The sequence below is a fragment of the Saccoglossus kowalevskii genome, chromosome 2 (assembly GCF_978046115.1).
Source record: "Saccoglossus kowalevskii chromosome 2, keSacKowa6.1, whole genome shotgun sequence".
NCBI lineage: Eukaryota > Metazoa > Hemichordata > Enteropneusta > Harrimaniidae > Saccoglossus > Saccoglossus kowalevskii.
This window is the reverse complement of record NC_140642.1, coordinates 29,524,365-29,544,120: the sequence shown is the minus strand read 5'-3', so window position 1 is coordinate 29,544,120 and position 19,756 is coordinate 29,524,365. Positions and strand designations below refer to the sequence as shown.

The 19,756-nt window shown below is 41.3% G+C and overlaps 1 protein-coding gene across 1 annotated transcript in view; it reads right to left on the bottom strand.

Moving 5' to 3' along the window:
- Window positions 1-19,756, bottom strand: part of LOC100367619 (ATP-dependent RNA helicase TDRD9-like) — a 41,065-nt gene that overhangs the window by 19,092 nt on the left and 2,217 nt on the right. The window contains exons 2-23 of the mRNA XM_078009613.2: window positions 19,101-19,246; window positions 18,666-18,814; window positions 18,323-18,544; window positions 17,962-18,084; window positions 17,710-17,790; window positions 16,697-16,855; window positions 16,495-16,598; window positions 16,150-16,205; window positions 15,321-15,378; window positions 15,068-15,152; window positions 14,851-14,908; window positions 6,512-6,616; window positions 6,070-6,167; window positions 5,722-5,853; window positions 4,869-5,031; window positions 3,475-3,538; window positions 2,910-3,021; window positions 2,535-2,588; window positions 1,645-1,785; window positions 1,122-1,229; window positions 756-856; window positions 575-655 (exon numbers count right to left, since the gene is read on the bottom strand). Coding sequence (XP_077865739.1) covers window positions 575-655; window positions 756-856; window positions 1,122-1,229; window positions 1,645-1,785; window positions 2,535-2,588; window positions 2,910-3,021; window positions 3,475-3,538; window positions 4,869-5,031; window positions 5,722-5,853; window positions 6,070-6,167; window positions 6,512-6,616; window positions 14,851-14,908; window positions 15,068-15,152; window positions 15,321-15,378; window positions 16,150-16,205; window positions 16,495-16,598; window positions 16,697-16,855; window positions 17,710-17,790; window positions 17,962-18,084; window positions 18,323-18,544; window positions 18,666-18,814; window positions 19,101-19,246 — 2,400 coding nt within the window. The remainder of the gene's footprint in view (window positions 1-574; window positions 656-755; window positions 857-1,121; window positions 1,230-1,644; window positions 1,786-2,534; window positions 2,589-2,909; window positions 3,022-3,474; window positions 3,539-4,868; window positions 5,032-5,721; window positions 5,854-6,069; window positions 6,168-6,511; window positions 6,617-14,850; window positions 14,909-15,067; window positions 15,153-15,320; window positions 15,379-16,149; window positions 16,206-16,494; window positions 16,599-16,696; window positions 16,856-17,709; window positions 17,791-17,961; window positions 18,085-18,322; window positions 18,545-18,665; window positions 18,815-19,100; window positions 19,247-19,756) is intronic.

The following is a 19,756-nucleotide window of genomic DNA, read 5'->3' as shown; positions in this document are numbered from 1 at the left end:
GTTATGTTCACATTAAATAGATTTGAAAGTTGAGACCAAGAGCTGTGTTCTCTTACTTACACCAAGAATTATCTATTCTGTTAACCCTTCAAATCTCATAATTATTATTGCCAATTAGTTTAACATTTTATGCATTTATATTGTCATTGCCATATTATTTTCGACACCCCAACATCAACATTGTCAGCTAAGTTGATGATTGGATTGCCATGATGTCTTAAGATTGTTGTGTGATATGGTTTGATCAGGCTATTTTCATAAATGTACATTCCAATGATGTATCAATCTCAGAACGTGCAGAGCAAATTAGTCAGCAATTTTTCTGGGGTCTGGAACAATATGCCAGTTATACAAAGTATTGACTTTCCTTTTGGCTACAGATCTTGATAAAAAATCATGCTCATTTATATTGCGACAGTTGACTTTAATTTAAATTCCAACTTTTCACCTTAATTAATCTAATCAGTTAAATATCTTTGAAATCACAACTTCCAAATATATTGAGACAAACTTGATACACAGTTGCCTTCCAGTGTACCCATGATTATACTGCAATTCAGACAAAATGACTTACCTCATTTTGACTGCCAAGTACACAGCCGGCAATATAGACTGTTCCTTAATTTCACGTGGTCGTTCAAATTCAATATAACATCTGTAATAAACAATGATCTATTATTACCAGCTTTTTGAAAAATACAGTAGTAGTCATATAGACATTGTTAAACAAGAACAAACAACAAATTGATTCTGACCTGGTGTCTTCAAAGTAGAGTTTGTTTCCTTTACCACAAGTTCTAAAGAGTGCAGCAATCTGGTTCTTATACAAGTGACCCATTGGTGGGACGTTCTTCACCTGTATATAGTATAATAGAAACATTGATACGACTACTGTATTTACTCTATTAGAAGCAAATCTCCAACAGTAGCACATGTGAACCAAAAACTCTGTTTGTTGTATGCTGAATTCTTAAAATATAACTTATTTTGACCATAGAAACACCTTTGTAATTGACATAATTGCATGCACCATTAGTAAAGCAAATATGGTATAATGGTATAAATTATTGAATATTGGCAAAGTGAAATGCTTCGCTGATATTGAAATGAAGTTATCCTACCATAACTGTAGAGGTTGGGTCCTTTCCAGACAAGGTCCTCAGTGCTTCAGCTTCATCAGGTGGGCCACACTGGAAGTAGTTTGGATAAAATGCTCCACAAATCACCAACTGTAATCCAAATAAAGTACAATGGAGTTTTTAGAAATTTAATTGTTATTGATAAATATTATATTTAATAACTGTATTTAGTTATTCAATGGCCATGAGCCAGCCATGTCTGATAGTTTTGGCAAACAGATGTTTCAATGGCCACCAGTCAGCCATCTGAAAGCCATGTCAAAAAAAAGAATTGATATTTCCATGCCTACAAGTTGGCCATATCTGGTAGTTCTGGCGAACAAAGATGTTTCAGTTTCAGTAGGCCACCAGTAGGTCATCTATGTGCAAACAAAAAAGTTGGCATATGTGATGTTATCAATTCTTGTCTTCCTTTTTTCAAGTTTAATTCAGTCCATGGAAGGCAATAAAACATTGGTCAATATATTAGTCTTTAATAAACAGTTTTGTAACATTAAATACTTGCCTTCAATATCAACAGATCCTGGGCAGCATTGGTGGGGGTTTTGGCTTGTTGTTGTTGATGACCTAGATTAGGACCATGACGTGGTACTTTGATATTATGATTTGCAAGTCGTTCTTTCAATTCTTTCACAGTTTCCGCAACCTAGCAGGGCGAAGAAGTCAGGTAACCATGGTAATCATATAATGCTATAATGCTTAACATCATCACATGACTATGGTGTATATCATTCAAAGTAGTGATATTTTATAACTGATATTTCACACTAAAAATGGCAATTATCAGTACTCTGTAACAGTATGTGGAGAAAACCAAATCGTGTAACATGAAATATTCAGACTAGGCAACAATTACTTGAATTGTGCAATCAAAATAATTCATAATAATGACGCCTGAAAGTTTATTTTTCAAAAAATATCACTAAGAAGGGGAACACTTTTGGTGATTTTGAAAAAAACCATCAGCAACTGTAAGTGCAGATGCCCATCTATCACAGACACCATGCGTATTAGCATATGATTCATAGACATAGTTCATTAAAATCATGATTTCTCTCTTGTTAGTCATGTGATAAAAACTTTATCACCTGATGTATCACTTATTCGTAAAGCTGGATGATACTCATGGCATCATAGGGTGCCATATCTATGAGTCGAATACCAGTCCACAATATCACTTATATCAACCAGTTTCCATTAGGCCAAAAAAAACAATAACTTATGGAAAATTGAAAAATTGGATCGGTTGGTTGGATTTTTTTTTTTAAACTCGTAAAAACAAAAGGTATCATAAATAGCCAAGGTATATGGGGAAAAAAAAGTGGGCAAAAGCTGAGGGCAACAAAGCAATTTTTTGGGGGGGCCTTATACATGAACCAGATAGAGTTTACTTACTTTTCGAATCCTCTTCAACTGTATCATGTTTTTCCTGCACCACGTCAACTCAGCCTGTGAGGTGATAATTCAACATGAGAGAAGAGTTTCCACATTAAACTAGACTACTACTAGACAGTATTGACTATTGTGTACATTAATTTTGCACCATGACCGTCTTGAATTGGTCTGTTAGAATTTCCATGGCTACAAATCCTATAACTTATGGTCAAAGTTATGCAACATAAATTAATCGCAATTCATGCGGGTGATTTATGCCATAACAACCACATGACCATGACTTGTATCTATATACATTATTGATATTAAGTTGGGTTAAATCAACAAATTAGTTCACAACAAAGATGAAAATGATAAATTAAGACAGATACGTACAGAACCACTTCGTCTAAATTCACCACGCCAATTACATCCTTCCCACATCTTGTAAGCATTCAACATTGCAATACAGTCACTAAAGGAATCGTTTGCCCATGTCATCTTAGATCTGTGAAGAGAAACTCACAAGAAAATCTACATATCATTTTATTTTAATTAAATTCCAGCCAGGTTGGTAGGATAGCCATAGCCTTAAGTGTATTATATTTCTGTACGCTATTGAATTTTCTCGTCATATATCGGTAGACAAATGATTTTCCATTAATGGTCATACATGGTAATGACAATTTTCAATATCTCAAACGCAGACTTTCGCATCTTTAATTCTGTTTTGCATAACAGGAAAGGGTCAACAGAGAACATCAAATTTCTGCAAACCAGAGAACACCAAACATGTAGAGACTTGAAGTTTGAAAGTCAAATGATTGCAACCGAATCAAACTGAAACACTGTATTCAAGATACTTAGAATTCTCTCTCACAAAATTCTTAGAAATGTTCAGAATATGATAGACAACCTTAGCGTTAATGTAAACATATTATATAGAATATTGCCAACCCACCTATATGCATTAAGATATTCTCTAAATGGTTGAGCAAAAAAACTCTGTAGAGACAATGATGCACCTGTGAAAATAAACACACTGCACATGTATATTACTGGCTGCATAACAATCCTTTGTAGTATTACTGGGCACAGTATTAAGTTATCATGAATAGTTAACATTCAGTAATTTGTTCATGCCAAATTACAATACTAAATGTTTCTTTTGTTAATTACTGTTTATTTTTTATTAGTGTAACATCAATCCAAAACAAAACAAGTCATTGTCAATGACACGTCCCGTTCCGTTCATATTTGAGTGACATATACATTCAAAGCAGATCATGACCGAAATCTCAGACCACTTTCAGTGGTCTGATCCGAAATGCACCTGCATATGTACAACACATTGTACTAAATCTGAACAAAATCCATCCATGCATGACTGAGATCCGGTTCCGGAATTGGGAAAATACGTGATTTTGAAGCATTTTCGGCCTTAAAATGGCCATCATTCTCCTATTGTTAAGCGGATCATGAAACAAATGCACATATCTATTTGTGACATGATGTACCATGTGTGTGTGAAGTTTGATCTTGATCAATCCAGACATGTCTCGGATACGAATCCAGAACTGAATTCTTTAAAACAAAATGGCCGCCCGTCGGCCATTTCGAACTAGATCCAAAAAAAAAATATCGTGCATCAAGGTCCTATTATGTTTAATGTATGTACCAAATTTGAACAAAATTCGTCCATGCATAACTGAGATCCGGGTCCGGAATGGTGAAAATGTGCGATTTCAATGCATTTTCGGCCTTAAAGCGGCCGCCATTTGGCTATCGTTAATGAGATCATGAAACAAATGCATATACATATTTGTGACATAATGTACCTTGTGTGTGTGAAGTTTGAACTTGATCAATCCAGGCATGTCTCAGATACGAATCCAGAATTGAATTTTTTAAAACAAAATGGCCGCCAGTCGGCCATTTCAAACCCGATCCCAAAAAAATGACGTGCATCAAGGTCCTATTATGTTTAATGTATGTACCAAATTTAAACAAAATCCGTCCATGCATAACTGAGATCCGAGTCCGGAATGGTGAAAATGTGCGATTTTGATGCATTTTCGGCCTTAAAATGGCCACTATTTGGCTATCGTTAATCGGATCATGAAAAAAATGCATGTGCATATGACCCATATAATGTGTGATGTATGAGTGAAGTCTGAACTTAATCGGTCTATGCATGTTCGAGATACAGGTGATCACGGACGCAAGGACACACGAACGCACACAGGGCAAAACATAAGTCCCCGTTTTCGAACTACGTCTGAACGGGGACTAACAAAGCTTACCTGCATGGATGGCTATAAACATTTACTTTTGGATGCAAATCATTATGCTTACCAATTATTATACACTCTTCTAGACATCCAAAGACATGACCAAGTACCATCAGTTTACCAATCTTGATATCAACGGGCAAGGACGCTAACACTCTACCAACGAACGTCAAATCACCATCATGTGGGTTGAGAATGCCGGACGTTACAGTGGACAGGGCTCCTACCTGTATACAAATCAAGATATCACTGCGCATCTTCACCGGAAATCTTTAAACTATATGATAGTCCTAGCTCAACAGCTACTTGCCATGAATGTTGTTCTTTTTCATAATTTACCAAACCACTTTCAGAAATAACATTCTGATCATCTATACACATTTCAAATGGTATCATGTCTGATAGTGTTCAGAACTGTAAAAACATGTGGTTATTAAACTTTGAGCCAGGAATGTTAAAGTCGTTGATTTGTGGTACATCAAGACTATGATTTTTTTGCAACATGTGATGTTCATCAAAAAACGTTTGTGAGGCTCAGCAATGTTTGGGAAAAAGTGTTGCTGTCATCACCCACCATTCCATCATATTGACATGAAATATAAGTATGGCAGCAGTGCCAATCACCTAATGCAATTTAGTGCTAATTCACCCAACGATCATTCTGTCAGTAAAAGATACAACATGATAGGTCCAGAGATGTCAAGGGATATGGTTTTGAAACTTTATCCCTAAAGTGGTTGACATATAAATTGGATAACAAAGTGAACACACATGCAAATGTATTCAAAGATGTATGATGGAAGTCATAAGTCCCGACAGATGCAGGCACAGGAGTCAAATTATAAGACTAGTTTTCAGACTTTGTCGACAAAGAGGCTAATAAAGTGGCTCACAGTATATAGCATTAGATTACTTACCTCTTTGAGAAGAAGTATGGTACGTTCAATATCATCTAAATTAGGGGGTGTGAGTGCAAGTGCCAATATAGCTTTAGGCTCCCCTAGGTCCAGAATTTTAACTTGTAGTACCAGAAGCTCTAATGGACATCGCTGCAAATAATCAGTGAAACCATTGTAAGCTTATCCACATAAACTCAAGAGCAATCCATGTTTGAACATGGAGATTGAATGAAAAGTTAAAAACAATGATGACATTTTTATTTCAGAAAAGGTAAAATCATGTTTGATGGCAGCGTGATTATAAATATAATAATAGATTAATCAGAAAAGAGTGTTAATTCATATTAGCATTACATAGACACTTACTGCCATTTCAGGTATTCCGTAATCATGAATGTTTCTATCCCAGAAGTCCCTAGTAATCATTCGGTACACCTTTCCAGAGGATACACGGCCAGCGCGTCCTAGACATAAGAACAAAAACATGGTAAATATTACAGATGTCCTTATTTTGTATGCAAAAGTCAATAATTCATACTTCAAGTCGGCATATTGTTTTTAATTCTGTTTATGTTTTTTTATTCCATACAGCAGTGTTTATATTGAGTAATAAATATCGTATCTGTCTAATTCAACATTGAGTGATGAATGCATCAGGGAAACGTAATAACATTTTTTGTTCTGGCATATCAAAATTTGCCTGATGCTTGATCTGACTAACTAAGATGCTATTCGTCGAGTCTAGATGGTTTGAATGGAGGTCATAGTTCATCACATCCCTAGAGTAATGTTATGTGTTCATACTTACCTTTCCTCTGAGTAGCATTTGCCTTGGATGCCCAGCTCAACTGTAGACTTTGGTAGTTAGTCTCTGGATCACACACCAAACACTTTATCAACATGAAGTCAATCACTGAAATCATTCACACTGTTCATGTCATTATTTGTACTCTCGCAATACACGCATACGTTAAATAATATCACATTTCATTTTCCATAACATTATCAAGTTTTATCATGTACATTACATTTCTTTCTGCTCATGGTAATAGAATTATAAGAGATTAAAAGGGTAATATCGAATACATCAAAGAAAATGTTATGCCAACAAGAATACCAGTAAACATAAATCACCATGGAGATAGAACTTTGGGGAAATCAGCAGCAAGGTCACTAAAGTTACATAACAAGCACAAAATAAACATAGTTGAACTCTGGTGACCTTGCCCTTTGTTATATAATATAATTCCATTTATCATAGTTTGTTTCAATATAAATATGTCATAATTAATTTTGAATACAAACAAGTTTTGGGGTTGAACCAACAGTGGGGAATCAGTCTACCGAATGTCCTTTAAAGATGTAAATATCTTACAAAAAAATTGGTGCCTTATTTGTTTAATTATTTTAAGGGACATAATTTCCAGCTTTATTCAAAGTAATTCAGATATTTTAGAATAAAAACAAATGCCTCATCGCAAAATAAAAAGTGCTGCATTTATACGTGACTAGAATCATAAAACATGCAAGATAACAGAAAATCTTAGCTGGCTTTTGTCGAAGTATTTTGTACAGGTGTCTGTCAAAAATTAATGATTCACTGAGACAAATATGAACTTAGGCGAGGGTTCTCCGAACCCACCTATTCACATAGTTCATACCCACCATAGACTCCGGTCAGTCAAAATGACTATTTTCAACTGTAGGCATTAATCAGCGATTCTGCCGGTGACGGAGAGATAGAATCTAGGTCAGGGGAAGCCCCATGACCTCAAGATTCTGTTACCCCTTACGTCACGAACCCACGTGACTGAGGCCACATGGAAACGCCATAGGTAGCCGTCCATCACTCTGGTTCCTTTCTCTTCGCCTCGAGGACTTAGACCAACGCAACGGAAAGAGTGGGGAGGTTGGGGGGGACCCGGAGTCTATGGTGGGTATGAACTATGTGAATAGGCAGGTTCGGAGAACCCTCGCCTAAATTCACTACGTTCAATTACCCACCATAGACTCCGGTCAGTCAAAATGACTATTTTTAACTGTAGGCAGAGTCACACACCGATAGGTGGTGGGTTTTCCCAGCAAACAGAAAAAAAAGAATGATGAAAGTCTTTTCCCAGTCCGGGATGAAAACAAACTCAAAAAACCTAAGTTAAGACCCAAGAAGGGTGGTGTCTTACCTTGCCTGTGCTGTCCCCGAAGCAAGAAACCAATGTTGCTGTGGCGACAGGGTTCGGTGCGCCCGAGAAAGCTAGACCCAAGCCGAATTCGGGGGTGATAAGCTAGAAGTAGGACCGAAACAGTTCGCATGAGGGCGTAGGTCGAAAGAAGTGAAACTTGGGAGCTTCCAGGGAGTGCTAGTGGTACAGACAATCTGCCCGCAAGAATGGCGAGACTGACTTATCGCCTTAGCGCAGGGGCTCCTGCGGTCGTATGGGCTGGGTCAGTAAACAAAGCCTGACCTGTTACGACGGGGCCTAACCTGAAGAGACCCTGCTCAATAGATTGGGTGTCTCTTAGGTAGTAGTTGATGAAGACGTTCAGCGTTCTCCAGAAGCCTGCTCTCAGAATGTGTTTAGGGGGGCACCTGACGCTAACTCTAGTGAGTTAGCAATCGCACGGACCTCATGTGCTCGTACTTGGTGTCTCTGCAAGGTCTGTGTTGAGGAGGATAGTGTATTATAGACCTCCAGTACAGTCGCAGTAATCCACCTGGAGATGGAAGTCGGGGAAGTCGGCTTATCCTGTTTGCCAGGACCGTAACACAAAAACATGTGTTTGGTTCCCCGTCTGGAAACCCTGGTACGGTTCTCGTAGCAACTCAGCGCTCGAACCGGACAGAAAAGCAATTCCTCCTGATCCTCCGGACCGACAATATTTGACAGTTGTGTCCTGGGATTTGGTTCTTGGTGAGAAACCCAATTCGTGTCTTCAGTACAACTTGATCGTCCATGAAGGCGACACAACCGTCCGCGAAGGACAGTGCGCCTAGCTCTGACCGGCGCCTACCTGAGGCGAGGGCCAGTAGAAAGACTGTTTTCCATGTCAAAAACTTGAGTGGTGCTGAAACGAGAGGCTCAAAGGGAGGTCTGCTTAGAGCTGATAAAACAACCGACAGGTCCCAATCGGGCGGTTCCCTTGAACGGGCCTTGGGCCTCTGATTATGGAAAGCAGTAAACCGTCTACTAATAATGGGACAATCGGCTAAACTTGACCCCAAAGAGTTTTCTATGGCAGGGGACAAGGCTGACCTGTAGCCAACGATCGCTGCGTAGGACAGACCCACTTCGCAAACAAGTGGACAAAGAAGTCTGCTACCTGGCCGATAGAGGGATGGCATGGTTAAATCTCCCTTCCACTACACCAACCGGTGTATGCTCGCCACTTCGAGTCGTAGGCAGCATTGGTGGAATCCCTTGTTCGCTCTGGCCAGGACGTTGGCAGCCCGCTTAGATAAACATTTCGTCTGCGCGAGTCTACTGAGAACCTCCAGTGTAAGTGGTACACTGCTGGGCTTGTTGGTAGTGTGCCGTCAGGTTGGGACAGCAAGTCCGGTATGTCCGGCAGTACTACCGGTGTTTCGACTATCATTTCCAGCAGGAGCGGAAACCAGGCCTTGGTCGGCCAATTGGGCGCCACCAGAGTTAATATGCAGGTGGGCTCTTGTCAAAGTTTCTCCAGTACCCGGTGAATTAGCGGGAAGGGAGGAAAGGTGTACGCATCCATGTGGGACCAGGGGATCGATAAGGCGTCCACGGCCCATGCTCCTGGAGTCGGCAGGAGTGTTACGTACGTCGGGAACTTGGTGTTCCAGGGTGCGGCGAACAGGTCTATCTTTGGACCGTCCCACAGCCGAAACAGTCTGGAGGCTACCCACTGGGGGATCTGCCACTCCGTGTTCTGGAGACGGAGCCGCCTCGGAAGGGCATCTGCCAGACTGTTTCTCACCCCTGGAAGGTGGTGTGCGGTTAGCTCCACATTGTATTCCAGGCACCAAAGGAGAATTGGCTCTGCTAGGGCCGACAAGGATGGGGAACGCGTCCCCCCCTCCTTGTTGATGTAGGAGACCACCGCTGTGTTGTCTGTGTGGAGCAGGACTCTGTGGTCTCGAACTTTGGGTCGAAAGTGTGAAAGTGCTAGGTGCACTGCTTTCAGCTCGAGCCAGTTGATATGGTGGTCCCGAACCCATTGCGAGGGCCATATTCCTTGGGCTTGTTTGTCCAATAGATGCGCTCCCCACCCTTGGAGGGAGGCGTCTGTTACCAGAGTCATGGTTGTGACAAGTGGGCCCAAGGGGACCCCCTGTCTGAGGTTGGTCAGTGACGACCACCAGGACAGGGTTTCCTTTACTTGGTCCGGGATCAATACCCGTCTGTTTAGTTCCCGTAGGTGAGCTTGGTATTCCAATAACAAGCGTTGGACCGGGCGGCTGCGTAGTGTGGCCTGGGGAACTACCCTTCGAACGGAGGTCATCATTCTGATGAGCCACATTAGTTCTCGGAGAGACACTGAAGGTGTGCTGACTAGGCGTTCTGCTAGGTTGCTTAGCGCTAGGCAACGCGCTCGAGATGGGCGAACCAGGCCTACTTCGGTGTTGAACTCCATGCCCAGAAACACCAACTGTTGCGTCGGGTCGGGATGGAACTTTTTGTGATTTACTTAAAAGCCCAACTGGTGAAGTAAATCCTGTGTAAGCCTTACATGTCTGGCTAATAACCCCTTGTCTGGGTTGTGTATCAACCAGTCGTCTAGGTACGGATTGATGTGTACCGACATTGGTGGAGCAGCAGCACTAACTGATTCATCATTCTGGTGAATACGTAGGGCGCTGTGGATAACCCGATAGAGAGAACCGGAAATTTGAATACTTGGCCCAGATGAGCGAATCGAAGGAGAGGGCAACTCGCTGGGTGCATCGGTATGTGCAGGTAAGCGTCGCATAAGTCTAAAGAGGCTAGCCAGTCGAGCCGGTGGATGGAGAGTAGGACACTGGATGGTGTCTCCATGCGGAACCGATCGAGACGCACATACTGGTTTAGTCTGCTTAGGTCCAGAACCGGACGCCAGCCGCCTGTAGATTTTGGTACTACGAATACATTTGAGTAGAAGCCCGGACTTAGTGCCGGCTGAACTATTCTATGTATGGCGCCCTTTCTTAGCAAACTGTCTACTTCCTGACTGATTGCTTCCGCCTTGCGGGGGTCCCCTGGCAGTGCTGACAGGGGACACTGACAGGGGCGGAGGAGATGTCAGTGGTATTCTGTAACCGCGTGTGACCACCTGGAGCGTCTAGGGATCGGTTACCTGCTGCCTCCAAGCCGGAATGCACCGGCGCAATCTGTGTGCGACAGGGATCTGTGGCCATGGGTTCGGCGGTTTCTCCTTTACTGTGAGGTGAGCCTCCCAGTAGATCACTGGGGTTATTAAGCTGTAGCCTGATCTCTTGCCGAACACAGGCCCATCCCCCCCGTCGCAGAAGTAAGCGTCAAACATGCTTACCCCACTGCCGGGGATGATGACCACCCGAGGAGGAGGAGCCACCACCTGGTCCCCTCTTTCCTGGGGGCACGCCGCTACCCTTCCCTCCCGCGAATGGGTACGAGCGCTTGTCTCCTGGCTGACTCTGTTTAGCGGAGCTAGTCCTTGGGCATTCTGCTTTCTGTGCTTGGGGCGCCCTCCGTTTACCCTTGGCAGCGGCCAACTGGCTAGCGGATTCGACTTGGACCATTTGGTTTGTTACAACCCGAAGCTCTGCGACTGCCCCCGCTATCTCCCCATCAAAGAGGGTGGAGGATCTCCAGTCTGCGTAACTGAAGCGATGGCGCACCCCCTGACTCAGTTCGCCGGCGAAAACACATGCGTCTAGAACCGCGTCTCGCTGCACAGTAGTAGCCCCAGCCAAGAGAGCCATATGACACTGGAGGATATCGCACATAGCCGTACGGTGGCCTACCATTAACTGTGTCTCCTGGTCTAGGAGGCGAGTGCGTTCTGCATCCTGGGTCCTGGGCGCGCACAAGAATGCGCTCCAGTGTGGCGCCCACAAATTCAAAGAAATTGATGGGTCGCAACTCCGCTCTCAGGGCATGTTGGATAGTCTCAGAATGGGTTGATGAGAATGACCATGGAACGCGGCCATCCCCCTTCACCCGGTTGGCAAAACAGAAGTTTGTGGTACTGGGGTCCGGGGAAGGAGCCTTGGGGTCCGGTCGGGGACTTCTGGTTTTGTCCCACGAAATGGGGTCCGAATCCGAGATTGCCCTGATGGGGTAGCGTTTAGTCCAGTGAAAGGAGTTAGGCAAAAGAATGCCCCAGCCCGGGGCTTTCGGCGTTACCTCCTCCGCGGCTGACCAACGACCGTCCCTCAACACCGTCTGTGCGCTGTTCCCCACGCTCAGCGCTCGGCTGGACCAGGGGAGACGTGCGGATGGGGTCGATCTGGATCCTGGCGCCTGTGATCCCATCAGCGTAGAAGCGACCGTAAGTGGCTGCTTTAGGATCGAGGGTGGGGAAAGATACATAGCGTCACCTGGACTGATAATATTCTGCATCACCCCAACGGCGTGGCTCACCGAGTCATTACGCAATGTGGACTCAGAGAGACCGTCCGAGGTACCCACTGTATCCGACGTGAGTGAACTGCCACCTCTTAGCCTAAATATGTGGGCGAGAGCGTGTTCAAGAGTGCGTCTCATGAACCCTGGCTGGTTGAAAGCGGGGGGTGGGGGTGGGGGTGGGGTGGGGTGTGTGTTACAATGTATGTCCTGACCCGAATGCCTTGCCCCGAAAACGGAGTCCTGGCTGGAAACGGGAGGTTCCCCGGAAGAGACGTGTTTAGAATGCGAACGGTGCTTTCTGTGTTTCTTCCTACTTGCCAGCTGAGAGGCCGCAGTGGAGACAGCTCACTCCGCCTGCAGGTGATCTACTCTGCCTGCCAGGGACGCAATTTGCCCTGACAGACCTTCGACCTATACCCTCATTTCAGCGGCAAAACCGGCGCCATGCAAGGATGGGTCCACAACAGGACCCAGTGCGGGCCCCAAAGAAGGAAAGACCTCCAGGGGCACAGCCTCGCTGTTGCCGGTAAAGTTGGGAAACCCACTGTCTGAAAAAACAGACTGTGTAGATGCCCTCCAATCAGCGGGGGGAGGCTGAAAAAAATCGGCACCCCCACTATCGGGCCCTTTGCTTGGTATCCCGGTATGAGAACCGGTAGCCGAGCGCAAGGACTTGTCATTCATGCCAACGCACAACTCACTCATACCCATGCCGGTAGCACTTGCCGCGCGACCTTTTCGGGAACGAGCGACGCGGTCAGTCTTGGCTATTTTGACATGCTGCTGGAAGGATTCCCAGGCTTCCGAACCCCAGCGATTACACATATTCTCTGGGCAGATACCCGAAGTCACGTGAAACAACGATAACATTTTGAATGCGGGTTCCATTCCTGCAATTGCTGCAGAGGAGACAATACCGGCGGTGAGCCTCTGGCGTTGCCAGTGCATCTATCCATTTCTAAATACATTAAAAATAAAAGGCGACATGCATGAGGGAAACGAATTACAGTTGTAAAAGGTGCCGCCATGAAATCAACATGTGACTACGTAGTGGCGCCGGGTTTGATTTCTTTGTTGAGGAAAAGCATAACACACAAAGGGGAAAACGACACAAGGGTAAAAAGACAAGAAAAACTTATCCTACCAGCTAGAATGTCGGATGTCGCGGCTGCGGTGACGACCCACGCTAGAAACCCGGACAGGAAAAAGCAACAGAGCCAGGCAGAACCGCTCAGAATCATTCTCCGTCGAGGCGGAGAGAATTGAAGAGCGATGGATGGCTACCTATGGCGTTGCCATGTGGCCTCGGCCACGTGGGTTCGTGACGTAGGGGGTAAAAGAATCTTAAGGTCATTGGGCTTCCCCTGACCTAGATTCTATCTCTCCATCACCGGCAGAATCGCTGATTAATGCCTACAGTTCAAAATAGTCATTTTGACTGACCGGAGTCTATGGTGGGTAATTGAACATAGTGAACTGCCTCATTGTGTGACTACTGTATTATATGAAAAGTAAAAAAAAAAAAAAACACCCTTTATGAATAGCTATCATGTTGCAAGCTCTGCTTTGTATGCAAATCAACTTAAATAGTTAGTTGGTGTCCAGTGGAGGGAGAAGTCAAAAGTACTGTTGCCTCCTGAGAATCTACATCTTCAAACACTGCAATCTTTGAAGTGTGTTTTTAAACTAGTATTATAAAAACTCTATCATTCTGTTCTAATAGCTGAGACATAATCCTGTGAGTTTTCATTTGTCAGATGAACTGTTTGTCAAATACAGAATACATATATTTTAGAACAATTTTCTTTTTAAAATGTGGATGAAATGTTTTGCTTTTTATGTATTGTTTTTGATTTGATAACTTTGAACTAAACAGATTTTCTATTAGCTTCAGATCTTGATCAAAGTTTGGCACCCAGTTCATAGGAGTGCTTATATTGATTTTCTGACGTCTTGTTTTCTGTAAAGATTTTATTGGTAGGTTTGCAAATGTGTATCAGACTGTGCAATCTCTCCATGAGTTGGTTTTGAAACCCAGTACGGGATTCTGAGATACATTACCAAGGATATTATTACAAGATAAATCATTTGCTTCATTGAACGCATACAACAATGCATATTTCCACTGAGATCAGTGACCTTTGATGTGTATCACCAGTGATCAGTCAAGTAGAAACAGTCAAAATATTTTTTCAGATTTTCTCAATTTTTGCATGATATTTTCAGACAGGACATCTGTTGTTCAAACTCAGAGAAGACTTTATACTGATGAATAAGGTGACCAAGTTTGATGAAGTTTGGAATAGAATTAGTAAAGTTATTATGCACACAATAACAATTATTAACGACGACGACAACGACAGCGACAACAACAACAACGACAAAGCTGGACAAAATTTTTCCCTTATACCTTCCCCTTCCATCTTTGATGGTATGTGCAAGGTAAAAACTAAAAACTATTTTTATAGTTTAATGTATTACTTTTAGTTTATTCTTGCTGTCTGAATATTTTGTATTTTTATTGTTTTTGTATTATTTTAACTGTTTATCTAGATTGTTATTACATGCGTGTACATTCCAAATTACTTACCATATTTGATATCAGTGACAGTGATGGAACTCTCCGCTATATTAGTCGCCAGAATAATCTAATAATATAATAAAATACAAGCTAATAATGACAATTCAACTTCCCATAAATATTCAAAGTGCCCTGAGTTAGTTACTTCACACCAATTTGTTCTGCCAAACTAATTCTGGACCTGCAGAAGAACATGTGGCTAAAACAATAGTATGACTTGTTTTACCTTTCTCCTGCCTTTTTCAGCTTTCAAGAACACTTGAGACTGTTCTTCACTTGTGATACTAGAGTGTAGTGGAAGCAGCCATAATCTGTAAAATACAGAGAAATGATAATCAACTCACAGAGATCAAATGCCATGCTCACAAACATAACGATTGATGACATTTGACTATTTTTTTTTTATTTCAAGGAAGAAAGTAAAGATTTTAAAGACAACAGAGGTCGTGCAATCTCCAGTAGAATATATTTCTTCTCACCTATGGCGTATGACGTCATCGTTCAGGGCCTGAAATGTTTCGTTGATTTCATATATACCTGAGATAAAGATATGGAATTCCATAAATAAAAGAAACCTATATCATGATGACATATCAAAGACAAGGACACAGAAAATGTACATTACAAATGTCATTACTCAGCAATTTATGTACCGGTAGCTATTGGTAGTCCAGTCTTCAATACTATGTTTGAGAAAAATCAACCAAGTCATTGCACAAACACCGGTTACACAGTCACCTTATACAATTTGCGTAGTCTGGTGATATCTGAGCAATGATGCTTCCCTGGTGATAGCGGGTGCAATAACTCCTGGTTGTTTACCATCTCAATGGTCAAAAGTCCAAAATGAGCAGGACACAAAAAAACAGTAGCCATTTTCAATGAACTCATGAAACGAAATTAAGCAACCAAGTAGGAATCTGCCTAATCCAGTCGATACTTGCCATTAGCATTCACACGCTTGCAAAAAGTCCTGTAATCATGTCTGAACTTCAGACAAAAGTTTGAATTAAATTGGTCTAGGCATCCCAAGAAACATTTGATGGGCGGGATGTTTAGGACCAAAATGGCCACCAATCAACCAATATGACTGATCCAATCATGATGTGAATTTGTATGTCTTGTCTTTGATCAACTGTGATTAAAACTCATTACTGAGAAAAATATTGGACACATAGATGCAAATAACCAAAATTAACTTCTTGTTTGGTTCAAATACAGAGACTAAAAACCAACAAACTTTATTCAAACATAAATCTATATACAAACAGCAAATTACAACATTTACTCAATATACTGCACTCTTACCCGGTAAGAACACCAAGACAGTTCCTCTGTTAGCTGGAAACCCATCAATTCTTTCTCTGACAAGTAAATGTTAACTATTATTTTTACTAATTTCAATCCATTTGAGAATTTCAATACATCTGACATACACTCTATGTATCCCAGCTGACACATATTGTGTATTGTATTACAACATCTGCATCCACCTGTATGCAATCAAGTCCATCCTTAACAACACTGTTAATGTTACATGCATATAAGGAAGGTATCTGGCAGTTCACTTAACATATTCCCAATAAAGAAATTAGTAGAGAATTAGATATTCAAAGATTAGCAATACTAAAGACAAAAACTCAAGATACTCACTCTTGCTCTTTCAGCTCTAACTGGTCAAACTCTAATATCAGTTGTCGTGCCAAATATATAGCATCAGGAGAAACACTGGGATTGTCTCTTTCTAGAAATGGCATCTGATAAACGAGATGACATATTTGTAAGTTTTTGTAAATGATATGGTAAACTTTGCATTAGTTTTCATCAGGGATTCACACATAAGCAGAAATCCTACCTGCCCAAATTTACGAAGATCTTCCAGGTAATACTCAGTCACATCATACGCTTTACCCTCCACAGAGACGACAGGAGCACTCTCTAGTTTACCTCTCACAGGAAGTGAGAAATAGCCAGCAAATAAATCACTCTCAATAGTGGCAGACATCAAGATAATCTAAAACATAATCAAATTTATCATACATTCAACCATTGATATAAACTATGTGGAAGAGCATGTGTGGTAAATACATCAGCAGTGTGGCTAATTTGCATAAAATATCTAATTTGCATGTGTATTTTTATTATATATAGATATAATCAATATATTAATAACCTCCATTGTTTTTTTATTCAAACATTGTAAAATCTTCATAAAAAGACCTGAAATAGACATGTAATTAATTTGTCCTTAGCGTATTAGTAGACATAAATTGTTTTCTAACACTCTTTTTGAGATACCACCTACAATATATGTAGCAAGCCATTGACTTTACCTTACTGCATCAACCAACAAAATAGAACACACTAAATTGAGTGTTGCTCTTGTTCTTGACAACTGACTCACATTGTCTATTCAGTGAGAGTGATACCAGTGTCAGTGTGCATTAACCATGTGGGAGCGGTGGAAATACTAGATGAGGAACTAAGAAGTATGTGAGTCATTTCACTTTGAAACTATCAAGTGGAACCTATGCTCTGTGGTGTGAGGAGAACCTTTCAAGGCTCAGTTTTGATTCCCACTCAATGAGTCACCAATGTAAAGTGGTATTCAATTTCCAAGTACAGTCGAAAATTGCCCTAGCCAGAGGCTAGCCTATATTCCTACTTCGATTCAAATTCGAACATGGTTTACAAAACACGTCTTTATCAGTGACTATGTCTACAAAATGAACACTTGAACAAGTTTACTTGAACAAAGCTGCCAGGCAATCACCTAATGTTTATAGTTTAGCATATTATATTTTATTTTTTGACACTGCAAGAGAAAGACAACGGCTGGCTAGAATCAGTAGTATGAAGCAGATTTACCTTCACATGCCTTGATGTACTTCGAAGTAGTTTTCTCACCACTAAGAGAGAAAAGTCAGAGTCTTGGTCTCTTTCATGAACCTACAGATGAAGAATACAATTAGTGAGCATAACATCAATGAGAAAGTGGCATCAGAGTTGTGTGTGATTTGATCTATATAAACACAATAGACTTATTGGTCATCTGACTCTGCCCAGTTTATTATGGACAATCTTAAAACCTCAAGGGCACCAGAGAGAGATTAATCTTACCTCGTCTAGTATGACATGGGTGAACATGTTCATATTTTTACTGTTAATAAGTTTCTGCAGCAGCACTCCAGTTGTTAGATAGGTGAGTCTAGTATCATCAGTAATGCACCGGTCTAACGCAACCTGTACAAAGGCAATAGATGATAAATTTAATGGCATTCATAATGGAAAAATTTTGCAGTTGCTGTGTCATTAGAAAAGCAGAGACATTTTTACTGCAAAAATTTCACAATTTTTGACTCACAAAATTCAAGAAATAGAGGCAATTAACAGTAATTACCGGTACTACTAAGCTATATATATAACCATCCACAATACCTAATGTTGGATGTATTTAGATACAGCGGCACAGAACACTCACCTGATAACCAACAAGACTGCCGAGCTGCCATCCACGTTCAGCACAAACCCTCTTAGCAATGCTTATGGCGGCAATACGTCTTGGTTGAGTCACAACTATATTGACGTACCTGTTCTCGCTGGCATAATGGTCCAGTATATATTGTGGTACTTGTGTTGTCTTACCACTACCAGTAGAACCTTGTATCACAGTCACCTGGTTGCTTTCAATGGTACTGATAATCTACAAGATCAAATCAATCATAATAATAGATTACTCCATATCGATCACATGTGCAATATTTGACACAAATCCCAGCTACTGGTATATGTAGCAGCTAAATCCAAAGGTTTGTGTACAATACCTGGTCCTGGAACTCTGTGATTGGTAAATCAGGGCTGTAAGTATGGTCAAATCTGTAATGTTTGTAGACTTCAGCAGCTAACTCCAACGGTTTTTGGTCGGGAAAACCCAGCGTCTCGTAGACATCTGAAGTAGTTGCAAAATCAAGATCTGCCGAGAAACACAACAACACACAATAATGTGTAACAATAGATATGACATTTTCAATTTCTTCTGAGTATTGCTTCAAAACTTTTGTGTTCATAGAGATTCGGCAAATTTTCTATTGAACAATACACAACAAGATTTACATAGTTAATTTGCATATTAGATACAAACATGCTGTGTATCTGGAAAATAATTACACTTGTTCTATACATAGCAATGTCTATACACTATTACATATACAAGCAAATTGCACAACACTTGAATGACACAGCAGAATGCAGGCACATACCTGAAAGTCCTCCTGGAGATCTAGTAGTTAAAATCGGTAATCCAAGATCTGTATCAGATTTCATTAGTCTCAACTCTCGTTGCCGTTCTTCCTCTAGATATTTCTGTGCATACTCTGTCTGTTTAGGGTTGTTATCCCTGGGATTTCTGGTAATTACAGATGTAAAAAGTAATGATAGAAATATTTCTTTCTCTACTCAAACAGAATTACTACAACCACCATATTGTTCTGAACATGGAAACAGCAACATTGCCAGCTGAGTTGCTGACTGGTTTGCTATGTACACCTAGAGATCATTACGCAATTAGAACAAGTTGGGGGGAGGAGGGGGTAATCCCTACAATTTGGGGTGTGTATTTTAAAATTTTTTTGTTTGCATTTCGTGTCATTTTCCGGAAATCTCCAAATGTTTTTGATAAACATATCATTGCGTTCAGTATCTTAAATGTGGTTCAACTGTTTGGTCTAAGATGATGTGGCTTCTGTGATAAGAAAGACAGAAAATCACAGGTATGGACATGCAACGGATGGGTCTCGTCCTATCGAAGTCCAACGATATGCCTCGAATGCAACTTTCACAGCTAAGTATATATTTTTGGTCTAAATTGGTCTAAAATGGGCTCTGGGTATTGCAGTGTGGGCAACACACCTCCCCA